Genomic DNA, 14422 nt, shown 5'->3' on the forward strand with positions numbered 1-14422 from the left:
ATGAGAGCAGGTACCAAGCCAAACACCCCCTTTCAGGGCTCCTGGAAGGGCCAGAAGGGAAATACTATGCAGATGAGGCCACGCTGTCATCATTCACAGCAACAGCACCTGCTCTAGTGTAAACCCTTCAGGATACATAAATGCTTGAGAAAGTTTAAAAACAGATCCCCAGTTCATTCAGGGGCTGGAAAACAAAGACTGGGACAAAGTGTAAAGAACCTCATCTCATCAGAGAACGCTTGAACTGGGACTTTTTCACTGTGTGGGGTACTTACTGTCTGACAATAGGGGAACTTTGCAGTCTTGTTCCTGAAGGGGCAACTAAGTCCAGCAGCTGGAAATGAGAGTTAAACAAACTCAGCCTCAAAATGAGAAAGTTTTGCAGCAACAAGGATAACGAAACACCGGAGAATTTTGAAGAGGTGTTTTTAAGATTTCAGTGAAACTTCCTTGTTGTCAACTCTAGCTTGAGAAAGAGCCAGGTTGTGTTGGTAAATCCCCCTCGTCCTTTCTTTCCTTACCAGGTCTAGCAGAGGAGAGGAGTTCCCAAATTGTCCTTAATGCTCATGACACTTAACATTTTGTGTTTGGACAATAGCTTTAATAAAATCTGCACTTCAAGGTTTTAAGGTACTTGCCAGGAAGCAATCAGGAAAGATTTTTTTCCCATTTTTCACTTTCCTTCCTTCTGCTGGCAGGAGACCAGAAAGAATGAACTTACGCTCTAAGACTGGTTACTGAATGCTATGAGTGAATAAAATGTTTGTTGGGGTTTTTTTCACATCTTCAGAATGATTCCTCAATTAAGAAAACAAGGAGTTTATGGCTCTTGCTGCAGCTTGTGGATTGATTTCTATGCCAGGGACTCTCTGGCTATCTCTCACCTCACGTATGTCAGGGCTTCATCTGCCAGCAGCATCTGAGTTTCTCCACTTTAGTCCCCAATGCCTGAAATGACCCCTTCAAGCCTCAAAATATATGAAGTATGAAAGCTTTGGCTTCTGTTATATGGAAATTACTGGCTGATATGCTTCTTCTCTGACAGCTTACAGTTCAGTGACAAATTGTTGGTGGATCTGTCCAGTGCCTTCTGCTGCAGGCACTAATATAAGTCACAACCCTTCCAAGATGTGGTAGCAAACATACTTCACCATCATAACCCGAAGTGTGCTGTGGAGAAAGGCAAAATGGCTTTTCCCATACCTGGGAATCAAATCCAGTTCCCTCATGTCCCCATTTTCTTTCTGCCCTTGCAATGCAGTAGCATCTCCTATGACCAGTTGTGGGAGTCACCAAGCACTGTCTCTGACCACACCAAGTTCAGTGTCCTGCTCCTTTTTAGCCAAACTGTGCTTCTGAAGACCTTCCTCAAGGACAGCAGTGAAAGCTTCGCTACACAACCATGCCCAAGACAGTCCAGGCAGCCTACTCTCTAGCAGCTACATGGAGCAACAGCATTGTAAAAGGTTTATGGCCACTGTGGGCAGATAAGACTTCCAGAGATGCAGGGAACAGCTATGGATCAGGAGAGCCATTTTCCAGAGGAAAGCCACCCATTTAGAGTGGAGTTCTGTGCTTTTGCTGCTTTAAATCACCTCATTGAATATTCCATGTTGTCTTATGTAGCATGCAGTTATGTAAATTTATAAATCATACACTAATTAGCACACAATTTCATAAATTTAGTAACGGTGAAAAAGGAGGTTTCTAACTAACCAGGCTGTGCTCTCTCTCCCCCTCAGACTGTACAAATGCAAACACTGCCTGGAGGTCATATTTCAGAAAATCTCCACGGCAACTTTTAGAGTTTAACCCTGGGCTCATGCGGGCTTTCAAGGGATATCTTTCAGATATGTCAGGCTCACTCTTTCTTAAGCATATATAAGCCCTTCCTTAACACCAAACTTCCATAGCTCACTGGATCACTGCAAATTTTGTTTTCCGTGTTTCTCCCGTATTCAAATTCCTGCAACACTAAAAACCACATTGAGTCCAAGCCTGAGTTATACCCAGGTTCTACGCTGTATTCCCTGTTCTACGTCCGGATGCTCTGGCCTCCCTGCCTAGCTACTGTAAAAAGAAGCAGCTAAAGTTAGGTCACTTTTTTCTTTTCCTGATTTACCAGGTATTCTTTGGACAGTAGCTCTGCAAATGCAGCAATGTGATTTGGAAAAGGAGTGGGGAGTCAAAGCCTTTTTTGTGAATTTTAAGATATTTCTCACTCCGGGATATAAGTATAAAATTGTATTCATCAACTTACTGTATTTTAGCAACTCATCTGTACCTTCTGGCTCAGCTTCACTCAGCCTATACCTTTTGTCATCTTTTGGTAGAGCTCTCAGCCTTAAATCCTCATCCTTTCCTCCCTTTACCTGCACCCTTTCTTCCTTACTGTTTAATTCAATATTTTTGACCCCCTCCTCTTCTCTTTTGCATTCTGAGGCCTCCCCTCACTTCATGCTCCAAAAGAGGTCTTGCTTCTCACAGCCAAACACAGTTCCTCACCCACCTTATCAAACTGGAGAGTCAGAATATGCACGATATGATGATGTGGAAAGTGTAACATAGTCAGGTGCAGAATCGATATCTAAGCTGCACAAAACAAACTAGGAGATAATTAAAATAAACAGAAGTCTGAAAGATTAAAGGAAACCCCTGGACAATTTATTAGGTTGAGAACTCTGATGTATAAATAGAGACTCAAGATGGGATTCAGCAGTGAGAATGGAGAGGCTGGAAGCAGGAAGGGTGTGACTGCTACAGGTCCATGATGTGGAAGGTGCACAAAAGCAACGCTCAGCAAATGGCTGTGTATGAGCCACTCAGGAAGAACACAACGAGAAGGCACGAGTAGGAGCCTCAGCAGAAGTTATGTAGCTCCACAAAGTCTCATGTAAAACACAGCCTGATGTGTAGATGAAGCACATTTAGCTGGGAACACTCTGGACAAACAATCCATAGCTGGCAGAACTCCCCAGTGGCAGCTTCCTAATACAGGAGTTTAAACTTAAAAGGACACTGTCAAGCGATTGCTTTTGCTAGTTTAATTTTTGCATTTCCTCTACTGTTTTAGCAGATGGAAAACAATTCCCCTCCCAGTCCCAACTACTGATTTTGTCCTTTCTTATTTGACAACCATTGATTTTTTTTTCTAAGGCTATAAATGTTTTAATAACTTCAACTTTGTAGTGCCTTGTGGCGAAATATATTTGCTTGCACTGACTGCTGAACACTATTTCTATTATACTGCTGATAACTAGGGTAAAAGCCAGCATTATAAAAAAATATTTTTCACAGGGGCTACCAAATTAATAGCTTTTTTTCTTTGTCCACATCTCACAGACATTTCAATCACCTTCATTCTAGAATTCTTGGCTTCATAAAAGGTATTCCTCCTGTGTAGCTCTGACTGAGGGACAGCACCTTAAGCACAAAGCCCATAACCCTGACAATGCCCTTTTTTAAAGAGTTACAACTAAAATATAGATTCAAAACTTGGCATCAACATTATAACTTTAATGAACAAAATGAATCACAAGGAATCTTAAAGCAGTTAAATATTGGCACCCACAAAGAACCATAGAACAGAATACTCCCAAGCAGTTTTCTCAATTGGTTACACAAAGGTACCTTTCAAGAAATAGATGTGTACTTCCACTACTTCAAAAAGTCAGTTAGCACTTAGTAGAAATGGCAATTAAAATTTCAGTCAAACTGGAAAAGAGAAGAGAAGTCTTTGGGCTGAAGTAGGAGATCTGTTCCTTTACAAAAGCCATATCTTAAGCCCTCCCACCTCCACTAAAGAAAAACCCAAACAAAAACCACCAAAACCCAAATAAAACAAAAATACCAAAAAACAACCGAAAAAGCTTAGGATGTATATGATGGACCTTTCCTCACTGATTTCCACAGTTTTTCTGCTGCTTCTTGTACATTTTCCTATTCCTTACTCTTCCTTTTCACTGCCATCTTAAAGAAGCAGACTACTCACCCAACAGAAGGAGGATATTTCCCCACAAGCTACACCCAGCTCTTAAAGCCTAGACTACATCTTTGGGGCTTTAGACCTGTGCCTTAGAAGGGGGAGTAGAACAAGAGGGATATTCAACAGCAGCCAGACATATTGGAAAGAGCAGCAATACCTCACTGACAGCAGGAAAGACCAAGCAGGGCCTTTCTACAGTAGTAATTTTCTGGTACACTAATACCACTGCCCTCCTTTAAACTCCTCCAAGCAGCTTTTAAAATTCATCTAGGATGCAGGAAAAGGCTATTATCTAACCTGTGATTAAGACTGTGCCTTCATGAAACAGCTTGGAGTAACTTGGGGTTCATTTTCCCCTCCACTCTGCTTTGATTTCCTTGCCATATGAGCACAGCACTGCCAGGGGTGGGTGTTAGACACCCTGCACTGATGCTCTCATCAGAGATGCACCACAGCCCTCACTGCCAAGTCATGATACCCCCAGCATCAGTACAGCAACTCAATCCCGTTAAGATAAGCAGGGCTGCCTAAAGAGAATTGTCAGAAAAGCTGTACTGGCCCACAAAGTAGTGTTTGGGAGCAGATGGCCTAGAACTTGCCCAGAGTGGCTCAATTCTACCTTTCACTCACTGCAATTTTACCGTGCAAAATGAGTATTTTATCCTCATATTTCTAGGAACACATGCCGGTGGCTACTGCTACAATAAAATAAGAACACTGCATTGTGGAGAAAATGACCATTAATCCTGTAATCTGCAGTCATTTTTACCAATTCGGCACTTTTCTTTAAATAACCAAGTACATGCAGTAGATGGAAGTGCATTTAAATAAACTGAAATAGATACAGCATGAATAATTAAAGCCAGCAGGGAAATGTGCATTGAGAGCTGCTAGTGGAAATAATTACTGATTTGTCTTATTTACAATGGAGCCTGGATACAGGATCAAAATAGTGCAAGTTAGTGAAAATGTCTTAAGACTGTTCTTATACTACCACTACTATATATTTCATCTTGAAAAGCACATCAGATAGGTTTTGGACCACTAAAATGTCTGACTGTGTTCAGATATTTCAGGGTTAGGTTACCCAGCACATAAACTCTGTTAAATAGCACTGATTTAAAGAGGAATATATTTCAAATGGATGCCGAGTATATAAAGCTGCAACATCATCTATTAATGTTATTAGACACTGGATAGTTGAGCTTATGATACATCCCCTAAAAACCCAGTGTGTTAAATATCAGAATGTCGAAGGATAAAGTAGATCATAAAATCAGTGGAAAAAGTACTAAAGTGCTTGTACCTTTATAATATGCCAGGTTTTAAACAGGCTTGTTTAATTAGAAAATAATCTACTTTGAACGTGGTGGGTTTTGAGTGTTAGGCAGTTCTGGCAAACTGCTTTAGAGATAAAAATCAATAATGAAATATACTTCTGTTATGAGGCTGGCAAAACTGTGACTTCAATCTATTAGAATATGTTGTAGAATAAAAAAAAATTCTATTTTAGAATGATTACTTGGCACATGAAAGATTTAAGAAAAAAAGAGTTTACATTTTCTGACTGGTCTACCACAACCAAGTTCCTGCACCATGGTTTCTAAACCCAAAATGAAACTGAATGCTAATTAGCTTTGTTTTAGTACAGGGAAGACAAGCAGTTGCCACTTCAATAATTTAAAGATGGTACTTTTAACCCAAACAAATCAGCAATACAAAAACCTAAAAAATTCTACAGAAGGGCTGTAGCCCAATGAGGCAGGTCAAATGAAGAAAATCTCCTCGAGGAGCTGACTCTCCTTCAGCTCATCTTCTCTGCTTCTGGAGCTGTGAGGCATCTGGTACCAAGATGATGGCCTGTGGATCAAATGACGAGGCGTCTGCATTTTGTTCCTGCTGTAAGATTCTCTGCAGAGGTGTCCTGGGGCAGATATAGGACTCATAGCTTCAACCACATCAAGGTGACAGGCTTCATACCTACAGAAACACACCAAAAAAACCCCCAGAGTTCCATTAAGCATGACAGCAACACACAGGAATTCAATACAATTCAATTCTTCCTGCCTTCATAATTCATACACTTGTCTGATGCTGGCCACCAGCACAGAATATATTTTGTTGTATGGGTTACTATGAAGAATGTCAACAGTGGTAGTGAAAAAGAGTCAAGAGAAGCATGGGTGCTCAGGTTATTTTAAGTTGTTCCATCAGTTTTTTGCATTTGAGGTGTGTAATGTCTTGGTCGCATTCTGGAGACTGATGGGAGACCTCAGAGACAGACAGCCAGACACACTGAATAGGTACCAGGCAGACAGAACCACACAGGTAATGGTAAAGTGACTTATATACATGCTGCACTTTTCTGAACAGACCTCTACACTTGATTTAGTTTCCCAGGGATCTGAAAATAGCAGGTGACTTTATTATTATTGCCACAAACTACACGTGCTTCCTGTAAATCTCTATGCACTGTATGGAGTCTGTCTGGTGGAAGCACTGAAAGAATATGATCTAAGCAAGGCAATATGAAACCAACAGCTCAGGAACCAAGAGAGAAGGCAGAGGTGCTCAGCATTAGTCAGGCTGTCCTTTTAAGTGTGAGTACAGATGTGGAGAGAGGTTGTAAGCCAATGTTAGATGCTAAAGCACACTGAATAATGGCAGTTCCTGCAGAGAGTGACTGCCTATTCACATGAGACAAGACCTGATCTAAATACCAGCACAGGATTGATCATTACAATATATTTTATCCTGTCCAATTTTAAATGCCTTAAACAATACCATTTCCACTGCTTCCCCAAGGAGGCTGATCTCCAGCCTAAGAGATATCACTCAAGGAGTTTTACCCCAAAGTTCTCCAAAGTTTTACCTCTTTATTCCATGCTGTTGTTAGCACCAACCTGTCCCATGTTCCCAGCACCAAAATAATGCATGCATTCAATGACTTCCATGCAGAGAGCATTATTCACAGCATTCAGCCTAAGGTATCAGTGTAGCTGGATGGTTTCTACAGAATGCCTTTCCTGTAAGACAGAGTTCACCCACTGGGTGAGGAAACATTTCCGTTTTCTGCTTGGAGTCCTGACTGGAAAAGCCTCTGGTTTTATTTTCACAACAATGGGAGTCTAGGAAGACTAAGCAACTAAGTCAACTCAGACTTGTTGAAAAACAGCTGTTAACTACAAATATTCACAACAGTTTATTGATTTAGGATTAGCAACAGCCAATGTATTTCCCATACCAGCCGTGCTGTCCAGCAGCATCAGGACTTCCTTCTCTTAAATTAGCAATGCCATGCAAAATATCCTTCATTAGCTCCAGTGGTGAGTGTTATGTCCCACCCATCATCACAAAACTGACCACAAATGACAAGGTATCACATAGTTATGTCTGAGAGACAGAAATACTTTCTCAGCTCAAAGGAGTTAACTGTGGTACTGATGGATTAATACTGATGTTGATGGCAACCACAGGAGTGACACTATAGCTGCCTGGGAAGACATCTCTTATATTTCCTTCAGTTTCCATTGTTTCTTCCAGTCTGAGGGTTGCCATAATTTCTAACACAGTCCAATTCAATATTACTGCCTCACAGGGCTGTGTCCTCTATATATGGTTTCTTTTTCCTTTGAATGTACTAGCTTGCATTTCACCTAATCAGAACACCATTTTGCAAATTTATTTTTCACATTTTAAGCCTGTATATGTGCCTTTCTATTATCTATCTGTTCCAATCACCTCAATGGCCATAAAAGAGAGACTGAAACAAACAAACAAAAAAGTTTTAGCTTTCTTTCAGTTGGACTATGTAAGCAGCTAACCCTACTCAAATGTAATGCCTTACACTTACTCTAACCAAACATTTCAGAACATAGGAGTTTTGGGTAGCCCAGCAAGACCATTTTAGAGGGGTCTGCTGTTTGTATTAGCATTTGGAAAGTAAAACTGAAACTCATTAAAGATAGGTCCAACATAAGATGGAAAAAGCCACAGTGATAGTGAGAACTAGCACACAGCTGTATTAGACTTTTCATGTATAGAAAGTTTTGAACTCCATACAGATATACACAGATGCTTTGAACCCCAAAGAAACCCTGTTAATATACACACTGGTTTCATTAGCCACACCTAAAACTTCTTTTTAGATTAATCTAGTCTAGAATACAAATGCTTATCTCCCTAGACTGTAGTGCTATCATAAAATTTCAATTTCTCCAGCAGCCGCATTCAATCACAGATTAGGGAGGGGGAAACCAAACCAGCCAGTGCATTTATAGCAAATGTGCAGGCCCTAGATTTCAGCAGTACCTTCAAGTTCATTTCTTCTGCAAGTTTATCTAAGTTTTACAGCATTTCTGCTATCAGGAAGACTAAATGATTTGGCAGATTACAAGCACAGCAAATAGCAAAGATTATGTAAAAGACCAGGTGTTGTAAATCAGTCTATTTGACACCACAGTTATATATGCAATAAAGTGAATGAACTCTGCTAACAGAGCACTATCTGATAAAGAGAATGCTCCTTGCAGGTATTTAGTGTTTAATCCCAGGATAATGGTTTGCCCTGGTTTGTCTAGGCAACATCAGACAGCATCTGGCTGGAGGCAACAGAGTAAACCTAGAATGGTTTGAAGCTTGCAGACAATTTTTCACCATTTATTTGTATCCAAATATTTAAAGAGACACAGTCAGAATGCTCAAATACTGAAATGCAACTTTCACTAAAACCAGGATATGAATTCCATGCTTAATGCATAAATAAAACTAGGCATTATTATTATTATTGTTATCATTATTACTGTTACTATCATTATATTATTTAGTGGCTTCTGTAAAGTCAATGCTGCAGAACCATGCACCTAAGAGTCAGAACATTTCACATTTCAAACAGAAAAACTGATCTGGCAAATCTGGCTTATTCATAGTCTATATTCTTTAAATGCAAATTAAGAGTGAGGAGTGCTCTTGTATTGTTCATGCTGCCTAAGGAGAAAAAAAATTCCCAAATGTTCTGCAGAAGTATCAGCACTGTACCTTAAGCCACATACAGAAATTCCTTACGTATAGATGTTCAACCAAGCAACCATATGTCCCATTGGTGCTAGATACTTACATTTTCTTTTACGGGTTTTGCCCCCTCAACAGAAAGAAAATGAGGTGGGAAACTGTCCCTTTAAGGATGGTGATAATTCAGCCTGTCTTCACCTTTTTAGTACATTTGCCAGTGTTGGAAAGTCAACTGGAAACAGACTGGAAAACAATTTCTTTTCTAAGACTGGTTTTGACACTTCCTCTGTGTGTATTTTTTCATCTAACTTTCATGAGCCTGAGTGTCTGCATGTTTAATCACAGGAGAAGAAAATTTGTAAAGTCTACTCTCCAAATTTGTACTAGAAGTCCAACTATTTAGACAGCTAAAGTTTGATGAAAATAATCTCATCATAAAGGACCAAAAAAAAAAAAAAAAATTCCACTGGGAGAGGAAACAAAGAATTTGTGTACAAAGCATGATGAAGGCAGGGCCACATGCAAACAGAAGTAAGATTTGAAGCACTTCCTTCAATGAAGAAGTTTGAACTTTGCTTTTAATGTAGAACGTAATACTCCAAATATGGCTCAGAGGGCAGCACAGAGATACCCAAGCTATTTGAGGGGTGGGTAGCACCAGAATCAAGCCAGCATCCAGGTAGGTGCAGACACCTGACCTACTCAAGGCATTGCACAGTGCTCTGGCCATAATCCCTTGATCTCCTCTCTACAAATAACACAGGCTGCTGGAAATCTGGCCCCTTGGTCACCACAGTGGTTCTGGAAATTTTATCACAAACTTCCATCATTGGCTCCTGATTAAGTATCTAGAAGAGTTTATAAACTCTTAATGGAAAATTAACTAAGGTAACAGGAAACATCAGAAAGCATTACAGTTCAGAACAGCTCATTAAGCTTTCACATTTTAAAAACAGCAGAAAAAACAAACACAGGTTGGCACAGAGCCCAATCCTTCCTTCTTTGGTATTTCTGTTTCACTGACTGTGCAACAGGAACACAACTCTCTGAACATCTACAGGTGCCTCTTACTTTGCACTGTGCTCCCAACTGAAGTAAGACTCACATTTTTATGACAAAAATGCAAAGATGTTCTGGGAACCATAAGACCACTTATTCCCAGGATGGTTGCTGGGAAATCACCTGAAACCACTTGCTATTTTCTTTAATAAAAATTACTAGGCCATCAGAGTTCAGACAGTCCCACAATGTACAGTACCTAAAAAATGGTGCACCTGAAGGTAAGCACAGAGTATCCTTGCATCCATTGGCCAAACAGGAATATTTGTTCACTTACTAATTCAGACATTTGGGACATGTCATTGAATTTTTAATGTTTGCCTGCTTCTCATTGATGATAAAATGTATTATATTTCTTACACGCTGTTCAATTTTTAAGCTACAATATTGTATTTTCATATTGCACAGTCCCATTTACCTGATAATATTTTTTTTTCCTTTCTGAAAAAAAACCGCACAACCCCAAACAAGTTTGATATTTGGAGGAGCAGGAATTTCCCTAAGAGGCAAAATAACAAAACTTATTAGGGTCATAAACAGTCTGGCAGTGAGATATATGTATATCTCTTTAAACAAGCAATGGCAGATATTATTTGATCACTATGTTCAGAGACATCTTTTCATTTACAGTGTCTGAAATTTATTCTTCAACCATAAGTGTGTACAAAACCCACAGAATGTCTCTTCTGCAAGGTGATGGCATTTCCACAAAGCATACTGGTAATACAGATTTGGAGATTAGTAGTTGTATGAGCTTACTTTATTTAACTGTATATAGCAGAAGAAATAAAAAAGGTTTATTTTTATACTACTGCTTATATTTTGAACATAAAGTTCAAAGTGATTTACTAATGTTACATGAATTGCCTTTGAATTACAGTACAGCACTGTGCCCAAGTACAAAGCCTAACACTATTTTGTATTCATAAACACTGCCTGCCTCCAAGCACTTTACAAATCCTAAATACAGCTAAAAACACATTCAAGACCGCGGGAACAGACCCATTTTACAGAAAAGGAAACTGAGCTTATTGTTATCATAAAGCAAATATCAAATCTATACTCAAATGGAACTAACTGGGCAACCCAAAGTAGAGAAAATACAGATGCAGATAAGAAGTGGCCTCAGGAGCTGAATAACCCCAAACCTGAAGACACCACACTAGTGATGTATTCTGAGGTTATCTGGAAAAACTGGCTGTGCTGACTGATCAGTCAAGTTAACCCAGGCTCTACTGATGGAAGGGCAGAACTCTACCAAATCGAAGAGTCCATCTGGCACTTTCTGACATCTTTATTTGTGCATCCAGAATTGTTGCATTAGGGATGCTAGAACTATGCCCCTGGCTCATCCTTTCAACATCCATGTATCAATCTGTCATCCACAAATTTAATTCCTTTTTCAACATACTGCTTCCACAATCTCCTGCGACAGCAAACTCAAGAAGTTCTTTGCTACTGAAAGATATACTTTTGTTCACCCATTTTAATCTGATATCCTGCTAGTGTCATCAAGTGTTTTTAAAGGATTGACTGTAGTTAGATCCCTCACATGGTGGGATCTGGTCAACAACAGCTGCACTCTGAACTTTCCCATCACAACACTGCAAACCCTGACAATTTTCTCATGCAGTCTTCTCCTTTCCAAAGTAAAAGCTTTCTGGTATATCCTTGTATGGCAGCTTCTTAATTCCCTTGATCATTTTAATTGTCCTGTGCAACCTTTTCCAGCTCCCACCATGTCTCACTTGAGAAGCAGAGACCAAAAACACAAATCAAAATGTGGGTACAGAAAGGCTTCTGGGGAAGGTCTGGGAAGCTTTTGATCACAAATCATCACCAGCTGCTCTGAGTTTAGTATCACATAGGCATCATGTTGATGACTCTTCCCTAGACAAATTACTTTTTTTTTGTCCACTCATTTTTATGCCTTTTTGGAGTTTCTTGCTATTGACAAAGCATTTCAGTCTCTCAAAGAACTTACTGTCATCCACAAAGCTACTAGGTCACCCAGGAGATTTTGCAGTTTACTTTTTGCTCCAGGTCACTGATGAAGAACCAGCTCAGTGGGTTCCTAGGGGACCTCAACACTGGTTTTTCTGCATGAAAAATGAACATTAAGTCCCTTTGCCTGTTACCATTTAATCAGTAGAAAATCCATGGAAGGACTCTTCCTCCAGTCCTGCAGATACTTGGTTTCTTTAAAAACCTTTGGCATGGGCCCTTGGTAAGGCCCTTTGAAACACCAATGTCCACTGGAACCTCCTTGTGTCACCAGTTTTCCAGGCTCCATAGATCTGAGCTGTGGTCTCTCATTCTCTGTACATGTATTTTCCATGAGCATAAGCCAGGTTTTTTAACCTCCACACTATGTGGCCCAGTAAGCCTGAGATAAACACGTCAATGAACACTAGGGACTAGTTGGACCGAAAATGCAAGCTGAGAAAGAGAAGCTGACTTTGCAGTCAAGTTAAGACAGAGGATCTTGCCTTTCATGTGTGAACTGTATCTTCAGTAAATAAAACACAATCTCAGGGAATATTTCCATGCCTTGCGTCTCAAGATGCCAAATACAGAACACAAAAAAGTGCAATTCTGAAATATGAAAAGGATGAACAAGATTAATCAAGAATTAGAGACAAAGGGACAGTGCCAGTTAGCCAAAGACTCCCATTTTACTTTCATGAAGGTTTGGACTCAGGAGTAGACACTTCACTGTGGGATACAGGAGGCAACAAATTCAACAGTGATATACATGTATTTAAAGTCCAGGTTAGGACATACTTCCTGTCTGTAATGGGTCTGTATTTTCCAAAGGAATCTCAAAATTTCTTAATTCTTAGAGAAAAAGATCAGACTGCAGAATATCTCAAAGCAATTAAAAAAAGATCTGAGCTTTTTATTTAAAATACATCACACAATGTAAAAGAGAATATATTTACAGTGTCCTCAGCAAGAGCCTCCCAGAGTGCTGTAAAACCCACACCCACGTAATAGAGAGCTTACAGTATCAGAGAACTTTCTGAGGCAGTATTCACAGAATCATAACCTAGAGAAGGAAAAGACTTATTAGATCATCCAGCCATCTCCCTGCTGATGGAGAACTGCTCCCCATAGTGTGCTTCCTCACATTTGCTACTAACAATCAGCCTCTTGCTATTCTCCTTGGGAAGCCATTCCACAACCAAATATATCTCACACTATCATTACCATTATTACTTATTTATAGGCTACAGCATAACCTAAAGGGCCTTGATCAGGATCAGGGAGACCAATGCGTCTAAGAGCAGCTTCTGTCCAAAACAGCACAGTCTAAATAGATAAGTCAAAGTCCAGTGGAAAAGATATAGCATACAATTAAGGAAAACATAATCGCATTGTAAGTGCTGCAAATGTTCCTTGGGTTTTTCCTTAAGAATTTGGGAAGAGGAAAAGGTACATGTCACAAACAGGGATATGTTTCTGATAGCCAGCTAGAGATATACAAAGAGGATTTTCTTCCTTCTGGCTTCATGCTATTAGAGATTTATCATGGTACTGAGAAATCTGTCTCATTTTTGGTGTAAATACTCCTTAAGTATTTGAACAATATTATATTCCTCCCTTCTGCTCCAGTCTCAGTCAACATTTATCTGCGCCACACGTATTTTAATCTTCTCTCATAAATCAATACCTCTAGCAGAGCAACAGATTTTGCTGCTCTCCTCCGATCTCTGACATCTTTCCAGTATGTGATCACCCAGAAATGAGAACCACGTTCCCCTGGTGGGGTTACATAGACGCAGGGAGGAGACCAGCTCCTCCAGCACTCATGCAGTGCTTGTCTGTGTGGACTTGGATGACTGTGGCCCTTTTGCTGCTGCTCCACTCCTCTGCAAGTCCCTCTCTCGTGTGTATGTACTGACACACCACACAGATACATAGCTCTATATGCTTCAGGACCTACAACACATATGAACTTAATGCCTCATTTTGTACAATTGCTAAAAATTATTATTAGACCTTCCTGAAAATGGAATCAGAGATTGCAGACTGTGCATGGGAGAACCTGGACAGAATCTGAAAAAATAGTAAACATGACATCTTTGCTGACCAAACTGAGCTATGCTTGGTTGTGTTATGGGATGAACCTCCCAAGCCAGTGTGAAAAACAGTAGTAAAGAGCTAAAGAGGGCTTGGTTTAGGAAGAGGCTGAGCACTGATGGATTGACCCTGGCCCTTTGTATATCAAGGAAAGCTAGCACACTAAAGGACACTAGGTCCAGCAAAAGCATCTCAAAAAACTTTTTCCCCAAGGCAGGCCTGGTAAGAGACTTTTCTCCCTCATTTTTCATCCTGGCTTCACCTATCATTACTGCAATATGAGTT

At 40.0% G+C, this 14422-nt stretch overlaps 1 protein-coding gene across 1 annotated transcript in view; it reads right to left on the bottom strand.

Moving 5' to 3' along the window:
* Positions 1-3361: 3361 nt before the first annotated feature.
* Positions 3362-14422, bottom strand: part of LOC103532472 (protein hinderin) — a 100816-nt gene continuing 89755 nt past the window's right edge. The window contains exons 6-7 of the mRNA XM_030467382.1: positions 3445-5965; positions 3362-3405 (exon numbers count right to left, since the gene is read on the bottom strand). Of these exons, the coding sequence (XP_030323242.1) occupies positions 5752-5965 (214 nt within the window). The 3' untranslated portion in view covers positions 3362-3405; positions 3445-5751. The remainder of the gene's footprint in view (positions 3406-3444; positions 5966-14422) is intronic.

The sequence above is a fragment of the Calypte anna genome, chromosome Z, assembly GCF_003957555.1.
Source record: "Calypte anna isolate BGI_N300 chromosome Z, bCalAnn1_v1.p, whole genome shotgun sequence".
Classification (NCBI taxonomy): domain Eukaryota; kingdom Metazoa; phylum Chordata; class Aves; order Apodiformes; family Trochilidae; genus Calypte; species Calypte anna.